At 46.6% G+C, this 21255-nt stretch overlaps 1 protein-coding gene across 8 annotated transcripts in view; it reads left to right on the top strand.

The window, feature by feature from the left end:
* FLI1 (Fli-1 proto-oncogene, ETS transcription factor) overlaps positions 1 to 21255 on the top strand; it is a 298063-nt gene that overhangs the window by 199790 nt on the left and 77018 nt on the right. For 4 of the 8 annotated variants that reach the window (XM_069614173.1, XM_069614176.1, XM_069614174.1 and 1 more), the window contains one exon: positions 1579 to 1790. In XM_069614173.1, the coding sequence (XP_069470274.1) occupies positions 1579 to 1790 (212 nt within the window). The remainder of the gene's footprint in view (positions 1 to 1578; positions 1791 to 21255) is intronic. The other 4 variants (XM_069614179.1, XM_069614180.1, XM_069614178.1 and 1 more) reach the window with 1 other exon arrangement.

The following is a 21255-nucleotide window of genomic DNA, read 5'->3' as shown; positions in this document are numbered from 1 at the left end:
TCCTTGTTCTGTCTTATTCTGAGTGTCTTTATTCTGCCATTTCTGAGATTTTCCCCAGTACCTCTTGGGGGTTTTGCTTTGTTGCCACTGGCCCCCTTTTTTCTGCAAGGTCTTCTTGCTGAGCCATTGTCTCGTCTAAATGTTGATCTTTGGCATTCTCCCTTTTTTTCATCTAGTTCTGAGGCGGGTCTTTTGTAACTTAATGAACACTGCTAATTGTTTCTCTTATTTTAGGGATCTTTTCATTTAACCATTTTACCACTATTTAGTTTCTTGTAATTATGATCTTAAAGATCGAAACTCTGGTTGTACATTCGCACCCAGCAAAGGGAGCTCACAAAATCCGATGGTTGGAAATGAGGGCGCGAACACACATGGTACATCCACATTCTCCTGAGATTCTTCCAAGGGTGCAGCCATCTTGAATATGAGGGGGCCACAGGGAGCCTCTCCCTGTTGCCTCCCTACGCCCCCAACCTCCCTCTTACCCCTCCAAGACATCACACACTATTCGTCCACCTCACTCCCCACTTGCCTGCTGGAATGGAACTTTGTACACCAGTCCTGGAGCTCGTTCCCGTGGCTAGCACTGCAATAGAGATAGAAAGGGGACTACGTCCTGTTTCTGCTCACTGTTCTTTTTTTTTACAGGATATTGGGCTTATACAACACGTGCATAGCTCGTCTCCCGAAAAGAAGAAGAACAAAACGGTTTGCAACCCTGATGAATGGGTGCGAATAGCAATCGCCCCCACGGTACATAGCTTCTAGCTAGGATCTGACTGGTGGGCCTTTACCAGTCCTGTGTGCCTCCCTAAGCGGGGGTAGTTGCAACATTCGTGTATAATGCAGTCCTGATTACCTTGAGCTCCTTCTGGACCGAAAATATTTTCCTAGTCAGGTCTATAACAACTATTTTCAGTTTGTTTATTTTGGTGACACACCAATTCTTAACCTTTTAACTTCAACTTGGTCATTTATGATATGTTCTTTCAAGTTTGCCTAGGTCTCCCCCTTATCTCCCTCATCCCCCTCTCTCTCTCTTTCTCTCTCTTTCTCTCTCTCTCTCTCTCACTTTCAGACACATACACATTACCTCACTCTCTCTTGTCTCTCCCCTTTTTCTCTTCTCTCTCTCTTTGTATTCTTGTATTCCTCTTGCTCCCACCCTCTCTTACTCTCTCTCCACTCTTTCTCTCTGTTTTCTCTTGCTCACACACACACTCTTTCTCTCCTACAATGCCTCCCCCTCTCTTTCTCTCTCTCTCTCTCTCTGTCCCTCTCTCTTCCTCTCCCTCATCACCCTCTCTCTCTCCCTCTCTGTATTTCTCTTACGTGCACACTCTTTCTGTCTCTGTCTCCCTCTCTTTCCCTCACTCTGTAGCTCTCTCACTCGCCCCCTCCCGACCTCCCCTTTCTTCCCCTGTCTCTCTCTGTCTCTGGCCTTCTTTCTCTCTTCTCTCCTCCCTTCTCCCTTTCTGGAGTAGCTTGTTTGCAGCTTCTTGGAGACATGATGTCACCAGAAGAGAGCCTATGGCGCTAATGTCTTTCTGTTTGCCTCTTTCTCTTTTTTCCCAGGAGGCGCTGTCGGTGGTGAGTGACGACCAGTCACTCTTCGACTCCACATACGGAGCAGCAGCCCACATTCCGAAGACTGACATGACTGCTTCGGGGAACCCTGACTATGGGCACCCTCATAAGATTGCCCCTTTGCCCCCTCAGCAAGAGTGGATCAATCAGCCTGCTCGGGTGAATATCAAGAGGGAGTATGACCACATGAATGGATCCAGGTAGGGATGTGAAGTCCTAGGCACTGATGCACGCTTCTGTCCTTTGTGTTTGCCCTTCTCTTCCATAAACCCTTTCCTCTGCCCTTCATTGCATTCCCTTACCTTGCCCTTTCCTTAGCCCTTTGCTTCTGCCATTTTCTTCCATGTGCCCTTTCCTCAGCCCTTCACTGCATTCCATAATCTTGCTCTTTCCTCAACCTTTAATTGCATTCCATAATCTTGCTCTTTCCTCAACCTTTAATTGCATTCCATAATGTTGCCCTTTCCTTAACCTTTCATTGCATTCCCTTGTCTTGCCCTTTCATCTGCCCTTGATTGCATGCCCTTATCTTCCATGCACGCTTTCCTCATCCCTTGATTGCATTCCCTTATCTTGCTCTTTCCTCATCCCTTGATTGCATGCCCTTATCCACCATTTTCTCAGCCCTTCATTTCATGACTTTGTCTTCCATGCACCCTTTGCACAGCCCTTCATCACATTTCCTTTTCTTGCCCTTGCATCAACCCTTCATTGAATGCCCTTATTCCCCATTAACACTTTACTCAGCCCTTCATTGCATTCTCTTATCTTGCCCTCTCCTCATCCCTTGATTGCATTCCCTTATTGTGCCATTTACTCAGCCCTTCATTGCATGCCCTTGGGTTGCCCTTTCCTCAGCCCCAAATTGCATTCCCTTACCTTGCCCTTTCCTCACCACTGCATTGCTTGCCCTTTCCTCAGGCCTTCATTGCATTCTCTTATCTTGCCCTTTCCTCAGCCCTTCATAGTATGCCCTTATCTTGCCCGTATGCCCTTATCTTGCCCTTTCCTGTGCCTTTCATTGCATGACCTTAGTGTGCCTTTTCCTCATCCCTTGATTACATTCCCTTATCTTGCCCTTTCTTCTACCCTTCATTGCATGCCCTTATCTCGCCCCCTTTCCTCAGTCTTTTATTGCATGGCTTTGTCTTCATTGTGCCCTCCCCTCAGCCCTTGAATGCATTCCCTTATCTTGCCCCTTCCTCTGTCTTTCATTGCATTCCCTTTCCTTCCGCTTTCCCCAGCCTTTCATCGCATGCCCTTATCTCGCATGCACCCTTTTTTCAGCTCTTCCTGGCATGCCCTTATCTTGCCCTTTCCTCACCCCTTGATTTTATTCTCTTATCTTGCCCTTTCCCCAGACGTTCATTGCATTCCCTTATTGTTTCCTTTCCTCAACCCTTTATTGTATGGTCTTAACTTGTATGTGCCCTATCCCCGGCCCTTCATTGCATGACCTTATCTTGTTTGTGCCCTTTCGACAGCCCTTCATTGCATGGCCCTATCTTGTATGTCCCCTTTTCTCAGCCCTTCTTTGCCTGGCCCCATCTTCTATGTGCCCTTTCTAAGTCCTTCATTATATGGCCTTATCTTGTTTGTGCCCTTTCCTCAGCCCTTGATTGCATGCCCTATCTTGTATGTGCCCTTTCCTCACCCCTTGATTGCATGGCCCCATCTTGTATGTGCTCTTTCCTCAGCCCTTCATTGCATGCCCTTATTTAGCCCTTTCCTCGGCCCTTCATTGCATGGCCCTATCTTGTATGTCCCCTTTTCTCAGCCCTTCTTTGCATGGCCCCATCTTCTATGTGCCCTTTCCTCAACCTTCATTGTATGGCTTTATCTTGTATGTGCTCTTTCCTCAGCCCTTCATTGCATGCCCTTATTTAGCCCTTTCCTCGGCCCTTCACTGAATGCATCAATGAATCGTTCAGATTGCGCTCCCTCCTTGTTTTCTTCATCCATTGCTTTATTCCTTATGTCTGCCCTCTATGCGTTTTGGGATGTTGTTCCCCTCCTCACTGTTTCCACGTGCTCTTCTTCACTCTTGCCCTCTCGATCAGAACACTCCCTCCATTCATCTGTCACCTGTTTCGTGTTTCTTCCTTCCTTCTACTCCATCCCCACCTTCTCCCACATTCTAGCCCCCCACCATCTTCCTTGGAATTCTCTCCTTTGTCTTTGCTTAAGTCTCTGTATGCCTCCTATCATTTCATAACTCATCCCATTCATGCAATTTCCCTCCTGCTTCCTTCCTCGAGATAACCTGCACACGTTGCTCTCATCGTCGCGGTGTAAGTTGATGTCTGTTCTCCTCACCTGGATGTCTCTCATTTCTTGCTGTGATGTGATCTCTTTTTTCCGGCCTGGGACTGATGTGATATTGATTGTCCTGACCTGGCTGAAATGTCATTCCTTGTTGTTCTCCTGACCTGGGTATGATGTGATTCTTGTATTCTCCTGGCTCGGGTGTAATGTGGAATTTATGTTGCTGGGTGTTATGTGAGTGGTAGTCACATGGCCTGAGGGTACGTTGACATTTGTTCTCCTGGCCTGGATGTAAGGAGAGGCATAATCTCCTACCTTGTGTGTAAATGTAAGGATTATTCGCTCAGCCTGGGTGTAACGTAAGGTTGACATTCCTGACATGGATATAATGTGAAATGTATTTCCCTGGCCTGGGTGTAATATCAGTGATATCCCCATGGCCTGGGTATAATGTAACATTTATTCTCATTGCCTGGATGTAATGTGATTTAAATTAAATGGCTTGGGTGTAATGAGAGATGTATTCTCCTGGCCTCGATGTAATGTGAGTGGTATTCTCCTGGCCTGGGTATAACGTGATATGTATTCCCCATGCCTGGGCTTTACGTAAAATTTCTTCTACAGGCCATGGTGTAATGTGAGATGTATTCTCCTGGCCTGAGTATGATGTGAGATTTGTTCTCGTGACCAGGGTATACTGTGAGTTTTCTTCTCCCTGCAAGGGTTGAATGTGATATGTCTTATACTATCCTGGGTATAATGTGGGATTTATTCTCTGGCCAGGGTGTAATGTAAGATGTATTCTCCTGGCGTGGGTGGAATGTGAGATTTATTCTCCTAGCCAAGGTGTAATGTGAGGTTTATTTTCCTGGCCTGAGTATGATGTGAGATTTATTTTCTGGCCAGGGTGTAAAGTGAGATTTATTCTCTGACCAGGGTGTAATGTGAGATGTATTCTCCTGGCCTGAGTATGATGTGAGATTTGTTCTCGTGACCAGGGTATACTGTGAGTTTTCTTCTCCTTGCAAGGGTGTAATGTGATATGTCTTATACTATCCTGGGTATAATGTGACATTTATTCTCTGGCCAGGGTGTAATGTAAGATGTATTCTCTGGCCACGATGTAATTTGAGATGTATTCTCCTAGCTTGGGTGTAATATGAGATGTCTTCTCCTGGCCAAGGTGTAATGTGAGATTTCTTCTCCTGGGCTGACTATGATGTGAGATTTATTGTCTGGCCAGGGTGTAAAGTGAGATTTATTCTCTCACCATGCTGTAACGTGAGATTTCCTCTCCTAGCCAGGGTGTAATGTGAAATATATTCTCCTGGCCAGGGTGTAATTTGAGGTTTCTTCTCCTAGCCTTGGCATCATTTACGTTACCTTCTCCTGGCAAGGGGGTCATGTGACATTTGTTCTCTGGCCTTGGTGTAATGTGGGGGTATTTTCCTGGTCTTGGTGTAATGTAAGATTAATGTTCCTAGTCTGTGTGTAATGGAGATGATGTGTTGCCCTGGCCTGGGAGGCATGTGAAATGTATTTTCCTGGCCTGGGTGTAATATCAGTGATATTCCCGTGGCCTGGATATAATGTAACATTTATTCTCATGGCTTGGGTGTAAAGTGATTTTTATTCCCGTGGCTTGGTTGTGATGTAAGATGTATTCTCCTTGCCTTGTTATAAAATGACATGTATTCCCCTTGCCTGGGCTTTTTTAACGTGAGATGACTTCTGCTGGCCCAGGTGTAATGTGAGAGTTATTCTCCTGGCCTGGGTTTAAAGTGAGATTTGTTCTCCAGGACGCAGTCGAATATGAATTACATTCTCCTTCGATGGGTTTAATGTGGCATTAAGCCCCTGTTCCAAGAGCTGGAACGGGGGGGTAACGGCCCAGCAGCCCAAGTTAATGGCGAGGGCCATTAACCAGGGGTCCGGCCATTACCCCCATTCCAGCAATTCAAATGGGGGCTTAAATCCATTAGCACCCCAGGCTACGAAAACGGTAACCTGTGGTGCTAAAAAAAAATATCTTCAGTCACTGAACGGTACGCCTCATGCGTCCCGGTCAATGACTGAAAATACTGTCTTAAGATGGCCACCATAGAAAGGGAAGGTGGGGCTCCATACAGAACGCCTCTTCCCTTTCCATGGCAGCCTGAGCGAGCCAAGTGGAAGGAGTGGCTGTAAGGTAAGTAGGGGGGCGTTGGTAAATGAAAAATACAAAAAATAAAGGTGACAGATGATGGGAGGTAAGATCGTGGTGGGGGAGCTGGCCGTCAGGCAGCATGGAACGCAGGCTTTCATCTGATTGACTGGCTCTCCCTGCGACGGTGCTAATGAGAGATGTATTCCCCAGGCCTGGGTCTAATGTGAATTGTATTCTCCTGGCCTGGGTGTAATTTGAGATGAATTCTCCTAGTCTTGGTTAATATGACTGTTATTCTCCTTGCATGGGTATAATGTGTGGTTTAATCTCCGGCCCTGGGTGTGATGTGAATTTGAAATACATGTCCATCTGTAATGTGAGAGTCCCCTTTATTGTTGTTTGTAAGGGTTAATTTTGCTAGCACGCCCTACTTTATGAGATTAAGAGGAGGAGTGCCTGAACAAATTGAACCACAGTGTTAAAACCTTTCTGGTCCCTGCCTCCCCCATGCAATGGAAGGTGCTGTGAGGTTCTGTGTGGACTTGTGATGAAAGGACTAATGTTGTGCAGGAGTATGCATGGATGAGTAGCAGCTAAGTCGCCTACTCAGTCAGCGTGAGGAATACCACCATCTGCATGATGGGTGTGCGGTCGCCTGTGCTTTTTTGAAACTTTAAATGAAATTGAATGATGGTAGATCAACCTCTGGAAAATGTGTGGGGTTAATCCACACACTTTTCCCTATGCTCACTGCACGACATACACATAGATCTGCATAATCTGGGTGGACAAAGCCGATAGGCGACGTCCCCATCATATTTAGTTGGAATATGACAGCCAAGAGTACATCAGGCATCTCAAAATTGGGAAGGCAAAACCTTCCTCCTGCGATGGCTAGCCAAATTAACTAATAAATCCTCCATGGAACCACCCTGTCTGTTTGTTTACCCTCTGCAGATGGTGGCAGCTTTGTGTACTGATCAGAGTTAATACTAACAAAGGATAGGAAAACCCCAACAACCTTTGATATGCACAGTGTCAACCTGAAGCCAGCCCCCACCTCTCAGTATCATGGGCAATGACCTGTCATTTCTGGGACTATATATTTAACAGTGGTCATCCCTGCAGGGGAACCCTATTCAGAAGGTACGAGATGTGGTTTGGTGGCGATGATCAAAAGCCTGGTCTTGCCACAGCTGCCGCTTTAATCAGGAACCACAGAGAGCTCAATTAACCAGAGAGAACCTTTGATACACAACAGACAGGAAGATGGGTGGCACTTACTATTACATGTTTTAACCCGTTTACGTTTTCTGTTTCAAAGCACTCTGGTTATGACTTCACGCATAAAGGAGACTGTTGGTGGGGACCCAGGATTGGTTCATTAATTAAGACTTAGCCTACACCAATCCCTGGGGCCCATTTGCCTTTAAAGAGATTTGAGGCCCTATTTTGGCAGATCATCTGAAGACTTCGCAAGGAGTAACAAGAAGAAATAATTTGGACCCTGGATGAAGGTGCAGTCTGCCTTACAGGTTCCACCAGTGAAGGAAGGCCAGCATTTATTTTATTTATTTATTTGTATTTGTATAGCTCACTTACAGCCCAGAAGAATTGAGGCGCTGTTACATGACATTTTTTTAAGAGATTTTGATTAAGCGGTTTACAGGTGACCAAAGAGGTCTCTTCGTAACAGGCATGATTACAAATGAAACAGGTGCATACATGGGTTTTACATAGAGGTCAGTCATCTACCACAGAAATTCATACAAAAAGCTTTGTTTTGATTGCTTTGTGGAATGCTTGTTGAAACTCAATCAATCTGAGATGAGGAGGAAGGGCATTCGAATGTGTAGCAGCCATTATGGGAACGCTTGACCCCCCAGCATGGACCCTTCGTGTCTTAGGGGTGAGAATCATGTTGGAGTAACCCTTTCCAAGAGAAAAGCAAGATCCCTCCCCTAAACATCTCCCAGGGAACAGAGGGAGATACTGAATCCAGAGAACCCTCCAGCAGCTCCAGAAACAGTACCCAGCCAGCACACAGCATGCCCTGCTAGGCTCTGCAGCAAGCTTCCTAGGTGGGCAGTGCCACAGAGTCTCTGAGCCAAACCAAGGACAAAGCCGTTGCCAGCAACACACTTCTCAGCTTTGGGCTGTCCGCCTTAAAGGACGACACAAGCCCAGTGAAGAAACTAGGAGGAGTACATCGACAAGCATCAACCAGCGTCCACCTCAAAGGACATTTTTGAGCTTGCCGAGCCCCACGTGGTGCAACCGACGGCACAGCTGACTGTTGTTAAGCTCGCAGTCCCTAAATCCGTCCGAGATGCCTTGACCAGTGCCTCAGACCAGCCGCCCAGTACTGAGGCAACGATTCCTGACCCTGAGGCGCTGTGTAGGCCAGCCTGCAGCTCTCTGTCTAGCCTTGCTTGCCGAACTTCCTGCCACCTGATACCGGCAGCTGTCTCCCATCTTGAACTCTGTTGCAGTAGATGCAAAGCGATGCAACGCTGTCCAGCACCCAGGACTTCTACAAGCACAAGGTATATTATGGTTCTGTCCCCCTGGTCCTTTGGCGAAGCGCCATAGGAACATTTTAGACCCATTGATACCTTTGTGTTGAAACCAAGTATCCTTGAACGATTTTGATTAAAGACTTTACTGACTACCCTCCTGTCAGTAACCAGAGTGCATCCCTTTTCCTTCTTGAATCCGTCCTCCGCATTCCTTTACATGGTGGGTTGTATTTTGTAGTGTGCTAGAACTGTTGTGATAATAATAAAGTCGATATTTGTATACAAACTTGACTGGACAGTCACTTTTAGCATTTGGTAATAATTGTATTTTTGCTGTGTTGCAGCTAAGCAACGATCCACGACCTTACAGAGATAGGCCTGCCGTTCCGTCCACGTTACCAAAATTGGACAAGGAGGTTTATAATTTGCTTGTGTTTCCAATCTGTTCAGATCCCTTCTGGTGTACTAGAGGTGGGGGGGCTGATTGATGGTTTAGAAACCGATATTCATCCCTGGACCACTGGTGCCCTGGAAGTAGATTTTTCACAAGTGCACACTATTAATAAACCAGAAGTGATCCAAATCACAAAAGTGAAACAGAAACAGTTCAATGGGTATACCTTCTTCACCTTTTGTGGCAATGTGGGCGAAGGGCAGTCTATACTCTCGGGAGGTGTGCAAAGTGATAATAGTCACAACCCAAACAGCAATGGTACAAACACTGCAAAATAAAAGAATGTCAAATCAAGGTTCTATACAAATATATATACTTTAATTCAACAATCAAAAATGCAAACAACTAACCAAAAACACTAACAAAAAATAAAAAACAGCCCTGTGTAGAGAACACAGAACATGCAGATGCAGTATAGAATAGCACTAATGGGTGATAAGGAAGCAGTTGCAGCAATGTCACTGGCCAAAAGATATGTCTGTCAAAAAAGGATTAAACATGGGTGGGCGGGGTTTATAAGTCACTGTGATCCATAAAGTGAACACGTGGGACAAGGCCTCTTAACAGTAGCTCGTTCATGCTTTTGGGTGGCTCAACAGCCCCACATTGGCTTCTCTTTGCTTTCCTTGTGGTTGAACTGGGTTTGAGAACTGACGAGTCCCATTGATCTTGGTAGCGAGTCGGCATAGAGTCAGCATTGATACAGAGGCCTGTGCAGTTTGAGTCAGAGTTCGATATGGTGCAGTTCGAAAGGTCCAAGGGTTTTGGATCGGCGGTCAAGTCAGTTTGAGACAATGCTACCGCTGTGTCAAGTCAGCATGTGACAGCCACAGTGGCTTCAAGAGGTTCAAACCAACGTTCGAGTCAGGGTGAGGTTCTGTTGGTTGAATGTGTTGCTCAAGATGCGGTGAGTGGAAGGTTTCTACAGCAGTGGACCGGCGTTCAATTCGATGCGGCAAAGAAAACTGCTAGTGTGAGTGTTGAGCCAGCTTGAAGGTGCAGAATAGCAGTTTGAAGTCGTGAAGTGCTTAAAGCAAAGGGTTCTGTGTTGTTTCTAAGGGCGTGGAATGTTGCTCTAATGCGACCCAAAACATTGCAGACAGGATTGGAAGTGCTCTTGAGCTTTCTGGTCGCTGTTAGTCAAAATCCAGCGGCCCCTACGTACAAGTTAGTTGAGTCCTTTTGATGATCTCCCAATCCAAGGAGCCTGGCTGGCACCTACAGGGTGTCCTTCACCTCTTGTGTCAGGGCCCTGGTTCCAGAGCAGCCACGAGAGAGGCCGTGGTCCAGAGCAGCTTACTTCCAAGGAGCCTGGGCATGGCTAGGGAGCAGGGCTGGGCTTTCCTCTGCTTTGGGCAGCGCTTGTGTCACCGTTACGGCAGGGGCCTCTGGAATGGGCTTGACTCCCAACTGGGATTCAGAGATGTATTCATCTTAGTTTCCAATAAGGAATCGTGGAAGAACAAGGTCACACTTTCACGAGAAACCTTCAAAATCCCCAGATCCATAAATTCACGAACAGGGTTTAATGCGAGGCCTGCCAGAGCAGTGAAGGAATCCGAGGTCTTAGAAGCAGAAAGGATGACAACTGCGGACACAAACTTGGGACTTTGGAGCCGTGTCAGATGTGTCCTCATACTCTCGCCCACGCAGTCTCTTTGCCACGTGGCCTCTGATGTCACCCCGAGTGCAGGAAATGACGACCTCAGACTTACTTGGAAGATCGTACTATCATAGTTTCATTGAAGTGTGTTTTTTCCAATTCCAGGAAAGCACTTTGTGGGTGGCAGTGAGGCCTGGAAGTCTCCACAAGAAATGAAGCTTTAGTTTGACTTTACAGGAGCTCAGCCAGCAGACACCCTAGCTTGTTAACTGCTTGTATCCGGCCCCTAATCTTATGCGAGTGATGCATATTGAAAGTGTGCAATGCATGCACAGAGCATAGCATGCATTTAAAAGGGCTGGAATGTCCCTGGCCCTCATTCCTGCTCATGGAAACAGACATAAGGCACGGTTTTGTGTAATATTGCCATATTTATTTTTCTTTTTTACAAAATGATTTAAAGGCATATCCTGGTGTTGAAGATCACGGACATCAAGGTTGCTGCTTAAAATACAACGGAGTTGGGATAACACTGACTAGTTACAGGGCTTTGAAGCTTTTTCCCTGGGGCAGCAGCTGCTTCATGTATGTTGGAGGGTTTGTATTAATGAATTAATTGATTTTGTGCATTATAATTCTTTGAAAGACCCTTAGCAAAGGCTTGGCTGATCTCCTCTAATCACAGAAGCTGACCCCACCTCCAGTTTCTATATTCTAATTACCAGGTTTCACCTTTTGTGTTATCCAAGTGATGAAACACGTGTGGCATTTCTCCCCATTGGAACACGAGAAGGCACTGAGGAAGCTGGTTCCAGGCTCCACTTGTCACCTGCCTCTGCTGTCAACTCCTTCTGAGCACACCACTTATGCCCTCAACGCGGGGCAGAAACACACACTTCAGCGCAGGTGAAGCCAGGACGCAGGCAGGCTGAGCAATACACTTGTCCTCGCCCTGATAGCTCTCAAGTGGTCCCAGCTGCCTCTTGACTCACCTACGTAGAAACCTCCACCTGCCTCGCTGGCGAGCCATTTCACAAGTTGTGTGTGTGTGTGTGTGCACATACGTTTGTGCGTGTGTGTGAATGTGTGTGACTAAGGGTGTGTGTGTGTGTGTGTGTGTGTGTGTTTCTGCTTGTGTGTGTGTGTGTTTGTTTGGGCAGCATCTTATATAATTAATGCCGGGATTCGTTAGGAAAGGAAAATATGATGATGGATGTTTTATGATCAACAGACATAAGTGTCACTCGCAAAGAGTGACACTTACTCAATGAGGAGGGACTGGCTGCTCTTCGCATTATGGATCACGCCTGTCAGCTCGTTCCTAGAAACTCTAATTGTAGGGTAAATAGGCCGCGTGTAATCTGACCATGAAAGGCCATCTGGTGTGGTAATGACACATTCTGCCCCTCGAGACTGAAAGACAGGGTTGGATATAGAGTCGCCACATGGTTCTGTTGGCCGCTACATTGTACGATTGGACATCTGAAAGGTCAGTCCAAGAAGAAGACCACGCAAGCCGACATGTAAGCTGCAATCAAACTCTGCGCACCATATGTCCATCACATCTGGTACAAACCTGACAGAAAAGAAGGCACACTCCTCCATTCAGTGTCTCTTCTGCAACCACTGCTTAACGCTCATCAGTATTGCAAAGATCAAGGGTCGGACCAGCTCCAGAGAAAATATCATGATGTCTTGAGGGTGCAAATTAGATGATCATTGTGTTGCACACGTACAGCTCGGTGTTAAACCCGTCTAAGACCTCATCGGCCAAATCTTGAACGCTCGTCAAAATGTCCTGCTGGGCTCTTTTCCTTTCTCTTGACTTTTGAGCTTGACTTGAGATCTCCCTCAACATTACGTCGCTTCGCTGATGTGTCTTGGAAAAGCTAAGACTGGAAATGGCCAGGTCATTGACCATTCCTCCAGCCCACACACAACTCTTGTTTCTATATGAGGACACTCATCCCTCCAGCGAGTCCTATGAACTACCCACATGTGAAAATCAACATTACCAGCGAGGGACACATCTACTGTCATCGGGACATTTTCTGACCCTGTAGGACCATTTCAAATCCTACTCGCCATTGATGAAAAATGTTGGTGTCTCTACACAGAGCGCCCAACTTGATCATACCAAAAGGCCAGGATACTGATCACCAAATGTCTTGTTGAAGATTCCAGTGAAACCTAATAATTCACAGACCACTCAACGCTCGGTAATCTTTATTTTTTGAAATCCAAGTATTCCCAATGATTATATGATTTCCTTAGTCAACATTCTTAAATTTAGTAAGCACCATTCCTCCCAACCAACATCATTACTAATCGATTACCTTGTGCAGTTGTGGAGGCGTGGCGGTGAGGGGATTTGCATTGCTTGCCGAAGAAAACAACTTAGAAGAGAAAAATCTGTTTTCTCTTTAATCTATGGGTTAATATACAACCTTAAATCTGAAATCTTTGCAACACCTAACCCACATAGGTACACAGGTTGCTTTGCAAAAATGATGATAACACGTAACAACATTAAATTTAAATAAATAAAATGGCAACACAAAAATTCCTCAATCGGCTATCTGCCTGCTTTTAAGAAGATAAAGTAAGTGGGGTCCAGGAAGAGAATTGTAGAAAGGGCTGTGTTGTGCACATCACGCTGCTCCCAGAAGAGCTTGTAAAAGCAGTTCCGGGACTATTAGCAGCCTCCCGATGTAAAGGCAAGAGGAACTAGGCCGTGGAAATCGCCTGCACCAAGAACGGAAGACCCAGCCATCGAGCAAAGTTCAACTGTCTTTGTAACGCATTCAAATAACAGGTATTGCAATATGAACAACGTGAAATTCTCCATGCTCACTCTCAGTGTCTAGGCGGTTGTCAGCTGGTTTTATTCACTAATGATGTCACAAATGCAGTTACATCCCAAAAACCGAATGTGCACCGGGATAGGTTAGTAAGGTGAACTATATAAAGTTTTCTATATGTGTTAGTGCACCCCTTGGGTAACCATATCTGGTAACTTCTCCTGAGACCACCTCCAAAAAGTATCAAATACAAAGTTACAGGTTAGTGAAAGGTGGTTAGCCAGTGCAACGTTGTATAGACTCATCGGAGAAGGTGAATAGGGATTGGACATTCAGGGTCTTCTCAGCTTTGGAGCCTTGGACGCAGGCCATGTGTAATACTCAAGGAAGTGGGAATGACTCCGAAGATACTGTATGTTCCCAATAAGTTACCTTCCCAATCTCCTGTGCCGTGAAATGGAACATTTGTCTTTGAACCTTTGCTACATTTGTATCTCCCTGTATTTAGTCCAGTTGGAGGAGCAATCTCTACTTAGCTCGAATGAATAGGCAATGTCCACCATGTTCAGGTCAAGTGTGCAAGGACCACGAAATGGCTCGCTTTTTTCTGTAATTATGAGGGTTTTCTGCGTTACCTTCTTGCAGGTGCCCTATTGTTTCTGCTTATCTGGGAATGTTCCTTCCCACTGTGTCCTTGGCTATTGGTGCACGTAATTGCACGGGAAGCCTGCTTTGTCGGATTCAGCCGGATCAGCCTATCAGCTTTCTCTGTGTCTCGAATTCTCAAAGCCTCTCCCATTCACTGCAATGTGCCTATGTCGTCCATCTTTATTTGCATGGCTGTCCATGTTAGCTGCATTGAGCTTCAGCAAGATGTCCATATGTACTTGTATGCGTATTGTGGTTTTCTGCTTGGCGAAACGTATGTGCGTGTCTGTCTTCATTCCCATGTGGGTCATAAGCATATGCTTTGTGTCTATCAGCAATAAACTAACATGTCTGTGTAGCTTCGTGAAGGAATGCATATGTGCTTGATGTCTGACCCATCTATGTCATGAAGTTAGTCGTGACATCAGCAGCTCGATGGGGCTGCAGTCAGTTGACTTGCTCTATAGAGTTCAGGCTCGTGTCACGATACAGTCTGAATGGCTGTCTGAGTGAATAGCATCTCTCACACATGTGTTACATCATCGATGAAGGGGAGGAGGGGGTATTGACTGATGTACATCTCTCATTTCTCTGTCGACGGGCTGAGAGCAGGATAGGTACAGCAGGGACAATGTTTTGGTCCCCCTCTTCAAGCCCAGACTCCCACTCCTTGGAAGCCAGCACCAAAAGCCTAGAAGGCCTCAAGAGCTTTCAGACAGATTGGTTGAGTGAGGTCGGTATTCCAAGAGGAGGCAGAGTTCAAACCCCATCCTCATTTGGGCTGCCCTTAGTTCCACCCAGGTTTCCTGCCTGTGGAGCCTGACTGTTAGTAGCAGTGTGTGCTGAAATGAGTGAGTAGAAAGGTGTTTGGTCCGATTTCCTGTGGATGCTACCAGAGCCCTACTTCGCCATTTGTATCCAAACTGAGCTACCATGAGCTGTCAAGAGACGTATGTCAACACACACATAAGACTAGTGGAGGGCTGACATTGCTGCCTTCTGGTGGGACCGGTAGTTTGTTCTATATCTTAGTTTTGCAGGAAGCAGAGACATAGCCAGGATTGACTTGCAAGTGGGGCCTGAAGCTAATGTAGTTGGAACCACCACAGTGACTTAAACATCTGTAAATTCCCACACAGCGATGCTGAGTGGGCATACAGCTTTTGGGTGGGCTGTGCCCTATCAAGCCCTACCCTCTCTACACCTCTGGCAGAAGGGGAACCAACGCCCCACTTTCACCCCACCCTCGGCTGAAGGACTCTGCCCCAGCAATTGGAGGATCCTCCTTAAACACTAGGTGACATAATCCACGGGCCAATCAGAAAGTCATTCAACAAATGATGATAGACATCCACCCTGATAAGTCAACAAAGCAGATGCGTGCTATGAAGTCTCTGGAAGGTAATTTGTAGCACTATACAAAACAGGTCAATTAATAAATAAATTAATGAACTGGTTAACCCCCGCCCCTCCTTTGTAGTCACTCGCATAAAGATAGACAAAGCTGCCTGTAGCAATAATTCTACAACTTTCACTACCTGTGCAGTAATATTCTCATATTTATCACACGGAACTGTGCAGTAACATCCCTGTGACACAAATGCTGTGCTGTGACACTTCTATGGCACATCAGCCATGGTGGTTTGACTACAGACTCATACATGCAGGGTTTCTATGAGCACAGCCTGCCTCTTGTTATGTAGTCATTTATAACATTGTGAATGGGCCCTCTGCCAACAAAGGCAGCAGGCACTGTTTAGTAATATAACCTGCACAATATATCAAAAGTACAGTTTCCAATAAAAAATACAAACTATTAAGAAATGTGATATTATAATGATGAAAAAGATGAGAGGTGTAACTTGATATAGCTCAAGATACGCACAAAGAAGAAGACAGCGTAAAGGTGGTCAGTTCTTACCCCGTATCAGGAAATGTTCAATTACACACATATCTTGCAAAGCTTTTGTAAGTGCTTACAGAGAGGGGAGCAGGGGAACCCCAACAGAAAGGGGACTGCACACACACACACACGTTGCAGTGATGTTCAGCTAGCACAATCCACTGTACAGTGTGAACCCTGGATCGCATGACTCCTCTGCAGTTTAGTTTTGAACGTCTCTAACACCTCACATGTATGTTAACATTAAGAAATCTCCAATTCACTTTTACTCTCTGTAGGAGCTGCAGTGACTGCCACGCATGCTTAACGCATGCCTCACGCATGGTGCACATGGCATGCATCACCCCTGGCATGCACAACCTATTGATACCCTTACAACTACGTAAATCATACAGTCAAACCAAGAGTTCGGTGGGACTCTGCCAGAGGGGTATCGCCCCCCACACACAGGGGGATGCAAGGAACACCATACCTGACTCCTGTCCAATGCTGCGGCAGCCAATACACGCACTGCCCGCCTGCAGCCCATGCCAGCACAACTAGCCACAGTAATAGTTTCCAGCACCACCTCAGGGCACCCCGACTCACCCATCTTACTCTTGCTAGCCTTGGCATATATTAACCGCTTAAGTGCCAGGGACGAGTACGCGTGTCCTTTTTGCATAGACTTGCATAATAGTCTGGCAGTTAAGGAATTGTGGTATGTCACTACCGGACCTGTGCGGCAAATGTAATTTATTTATTTTATTGTACATTTGTATGGCGCTTACACATCAAGTAAATTGTGTATGACACAGACAGGCGCGCAACACTGCAAAGCCAAACTAATGACCCCCCGTCCACGATGCAATATCTCTTTGACTTTTACATAACACAAATAGAAACAGGGACGAGAAAAAAGTTAAAAAGAACTCAAAGAAAACAAAAAAGATAAATGAGACTAATTAGGAAGGCAAACATAATAGATGGGACATGTCAATCTAAAGTAATACGTTATAATAGCTAATTGAATCCAATAAAGGCCCGGAGAGCAGTGGAAACCGAGAGAATTCTGGAATTTAGGGGTGGGAGCAGGAAAGGCTGTGCCACTATTGGACAATGGGCACTAGGAAGTCCCAACACAAGAAATGTGCCATTTGTTGGCCAATTATTTAGGTGGATGTTAGGTAAGCACCATTCAAGGTGATGCAGCACATTTTAAATAGAATGCAGAAAGAACGAGGTAAGCGGTGAAACTGTACCCGAATAAGAGAAAGGGGATCGCATTTTCTAGAACCAAAAGGAAGCTTCGTGTGGAGCCGAGAACAGTGTCTGCAGGTGGAAGAGAAGGGAGCAGGAAGACCCCAGAGTGCAGCTCTAACCGTCGCACTGTCTCGACAAGCGAGCGCTTGCAGATCAGAGCGAAGCCCGGCGGGGTCGAGGGAGCGCCCATGTTCCTCAGCAAAATACTTCCTTGGAAAGTTTCAAGGTTTGAGGTCCATTGAAAATCCAGAACCGTGGAGCCTCGTGTTTGGCGAGCAAATACTTTGCCTCTTGTGGTAGAAGAAAGGAAATGAGAGGTACCACTGAGAGATTCCAAAAAACCCTCTCTGGATGGTTGTGGCATTCTGGGAGGGAGGGTGATTGAAATTGAGAATTTGCAGTGATTAAAATGCTGGCATTTGACATTTAGGTTAGATTGCAAAGTTAGGTAGAACTGTGTACATTTTAAGGGCAAATGGACCTCTTGTGATGAATCAACATCCGGGGAACCACTGGTCCACGGATGAATATCAGTTTCAAAACCATCAATCAGCCCCACACCTCTAGTACACCAGAAGGGATCCCAACAGACTGGAACACCCGTCAATTATAAATCTCCATGTCCAATTTTGGAAACTTGGATGGAACTTCAGGCTTATTTCTGCAAGGTCGTGGATCGTTGTTTAGTTGTAACACAGCGAAAAATACAATTACTACCCAATGATAAATGGGACTGTCCAGTAAAGGTTGTGTAAATATATCTACTTTATTATTATCACAACAGACAGTTCTAGCAACACTACAAAAAACACCCCACCATGTAAAGGATCACAGAGGACAGGCAGTTTCACAAAGAAAAGGGGATGCACTCTGGATACTGACAGGAGGATAGTTGGCAAAGTGATCACTCTTATTATTGAAGGTTATTTGGTTTCAGCACCAAGGGGCAAAGCTTCGCAACTGTCTGGAGGGACCTTCGGAGAAGGACCAGGGGGGCAGAACCACAATGTACCTGGTGCTTAAGAGGTTTTTGATGCTCGACAGCATCGAGGCGGTTCCAGGGTGCTTGGCAGCTTCTAAAACAGAGTTCGAGATGGGAGGCAGCTGCGGGTATCAGGTGGCAGGCGGTTCGGCAAGCGAGGCTGGTTGACGGCTGTAGGATGACCTATACGGTGGCTCAGGGTCAATAATCATTGTCTCTGTGCTGGTTGGTGGATTGGGAATGCTGGTCAAGGCGTCTCAGACGGCTCTGGTGACTGGGGCATGACAAAGTCAGCGGTGCAGCCCATTGCGGTTCGAGGACTTGATGGTCTCGAAAAGGTCCTTAAAAGACGGACGCTGGTCAATGCTTGTGTGGCACTCCTCCTAGCTTCTTCACGGGGCTTGTGACATCCTTTCAAGGCGGACGGCCCAAACTTCAGGAGAGTTTTTGCAGGCTGCAGCCTAGTCCTTAGTTCAGATACTCTCTGTCACTTCCCACCTAAGAAGCTTGCTGGCAGAATTTAGCAGGGCACGCTGTGTGCTGGTTCTGGAGTTGCTGGACGGGTTCTCTGGCAGATGTTTAGGGGAGAGATTTTGCTTTCCTCTTGGAAATCCTGGCCTTCCTTCACTGGAAGAAGATATAAGGTAGACTGTACCTTCAGCCCGGGTCCAAATGAGTCCTCTTCTTACTCCTTTCAAAGTCGTCTGATGATCTCCTAACTGAGGGTTCAGCCCTTTTTTAAAGCCAAATGAGTCCTGGCGATTGGTGCAGGTGTCATGATGCCTACCTCCAAGGAGCCAGGTCCGACCCAGTAACCCCAGAGGCAGGCATCATTCCCCCCAGGGAAGTGCCAGCGGGCCCAAGCTGGGGCCCTTTGGACACAGTCCTGGCGCCTTAGGCGCCAGGCTCATGTTGGATCCCTGTCCTGGCGCCTTAGGCGCCAGGCTCATAAAGCTAGACATGTGTTCAAGTGTTTTAATGTGCACTTACCTGATGCAGACCATGCTGCTACATCCAGGCCCTCTTGAGGCATGAATGGAACTACTTTACCTGTGGGACTACTTTCCACCTGGGTGTGGTCGGGGAAGGATACATACCTGATTGGTGGAAGGATACATACCTGGAACTTCTTCCAAAGATATTTAAACCACGCCCGATCAGCAACTCACGCTTCGCGTTGTTCTGCTCCTCGCAGCTGGACACTCACCGTGTCAGCTCCTGCATCTGGACTTCAGCCACGCCTGTCAGCATCCTGGGTCACCTGCAAAGGGAGATAAGAGAGAATTGGTGAGAAAGAAGACCTTACCTGCTAAAGCTGCATCACGGAGACATCACACCGACGATCCTGAAAGGGAAGACATCATTTTAAAAGCATTTCGCTTCGATTGCTGCAGCGCTGCATTTCACTCACCTTTCCTGGGCGCCTCCATCTTCAGCAGCGATCATCCGGATCCGCAGCAACTTCCCAGAGCCTAGAGAGAAAAAGACAAGAAAACAAGGTGAGAGAAGGAAGGGAAATAGGAAAAGCTCAGTTTCCTTCTAAGACTTACCTGTTGGGTCATTTCCATTTCATTTCGGGTCCTGCCGCTTCCTGGCATTCCGGACCCCGGCCCCTATGGGGAAAAAAGACAAAGACATTGAATGAGCGAATGCAAAGACATTACCTGAACGCTCATCCAGAACTTACCTGTCATTTACTGGAACTGCACGTTTCACTTCGGGTCGGCGCCATATCTCCGGCATTCCGAACCCCGGCCCCTAAGGGGAAAAAGACATAAGCATTAGCGCTTGCTGCAATAACTCAATGAACATTATTATTAAGCTTGAACTTTTGAACTTGCAACAGAACTCTTACAGCGCCTCACCTGAATAGTCAAGCTTATTTTGAACTCCCATCAAACCTCAATCCAGTGAAGTAACTGGGTTTCAACGCGCCCCTGCATCAGAAGCAGGATGGAGAACTCATCCTTCCAGACCCTAAGGTGAGACTTCACGGGGAATTGTGGAAGGGTATCGTGGAGGGTTGGAAGGGAGTGGGAGGCTTGAGCATTATTCCGTCAGTAGGTAATACTCCTTTTCACACACAGGGGAATATTCCAGCGAGCCAGAAAAGCCAGAGTAGAGGGGCCCTTCCTGTCCATCTTCAGAGTCCTGCGCTTCACCATTGAAGAAGCATCAGCACTCGAAGCCAGACCTCCGCCTCCGTGGGAATGAGGTGAGCGTGACAGAACGCGAAGCCAACCCACAATTTCCCACCCGGGCGCTATGGAGACTTCCGAGACAGATCAGCATGCCCAGCTTTTGGGGGAATTACGGGCAGAAGTGCACTCAGCCCGCCAGGAGACTAACGCTCTCAAAAGAGAACTGATCCTATCCAAGGAAAGAACAGATGACCTGGTCAAAAGGTTATTACAGGCCCAGGGAGGGCACACTCCTTTACCTAATTCCGGAGGTACTTCCACATCAATGGGTTTGAATAACCCGGTACAAATAAATCTACCTGGACACATGCCTTTAGCCCCGCCTGAACGTTTTGCGGGGGATCCCAAGAAATATGCCGTCTTTATGAACCAATGTCGTTTACACTTTCTATGCAGACCCGGGGCCTTCCCTAACGACCAGACCAAGGTAGCCTTTATACTATCTTACCTCAGTGGCAGTGCTGCCGATTGGTCTATTCCATTGGTAAATCAGGATGATCCCATTCTCCAGGATTTTCACGGCTTCCAGGCCAGCATGGAAAGATTGTTTGCTCGACACTCTCAAGGACAGGCCCTTGATAACGAACTGCTATCCTTATGACAAGGTAATCAGGATCTCCTGTCCTACGTTGCCACCTTTAATAGACTGGTTGTGGAAACTGGATGGCCAGAAAACAAAAGGATCACATTGTTTCATCGAGGCCTGCGCGGAGAGCTTAGGGATGTTCTAGCTCAGATAGTAGATCCACCCCAGGTCTGCGCAGACTACATAGACTTGGTGGTTCAACTTGATCACAGACTTCAAAATAGAAAAGCAGATCGGTTCAAGTATGAAACCCGAGTACCGATCAAAACCCACGCTAACTCCAAGAGTACCGACGTATCCGAACCTATGCAAATC

The sequence above is a fragment of the Ambystoma mexicanum genome, chromosome 9, assembly GCF_040938575.1.
Source record: "Ambystoma mexicanum isolate Mex_15411 chromosome 9, UKY_AmexF1_1, whole genome shotgun sequence".
In the NCBI taxonomy this organism is placed as follows: domain Eukaryota; kingdom Metazoa; phylum Chordata; class Amphibia; order Caudata; family Ambystomatidae; genus Ambystoma; species Ambystoma mexicanum.
The sequence above is the reverse complement of the archived record's forward strand: the minus strand, read 5'-3'. Positions and strand labels throughout refer to the sequence as shown.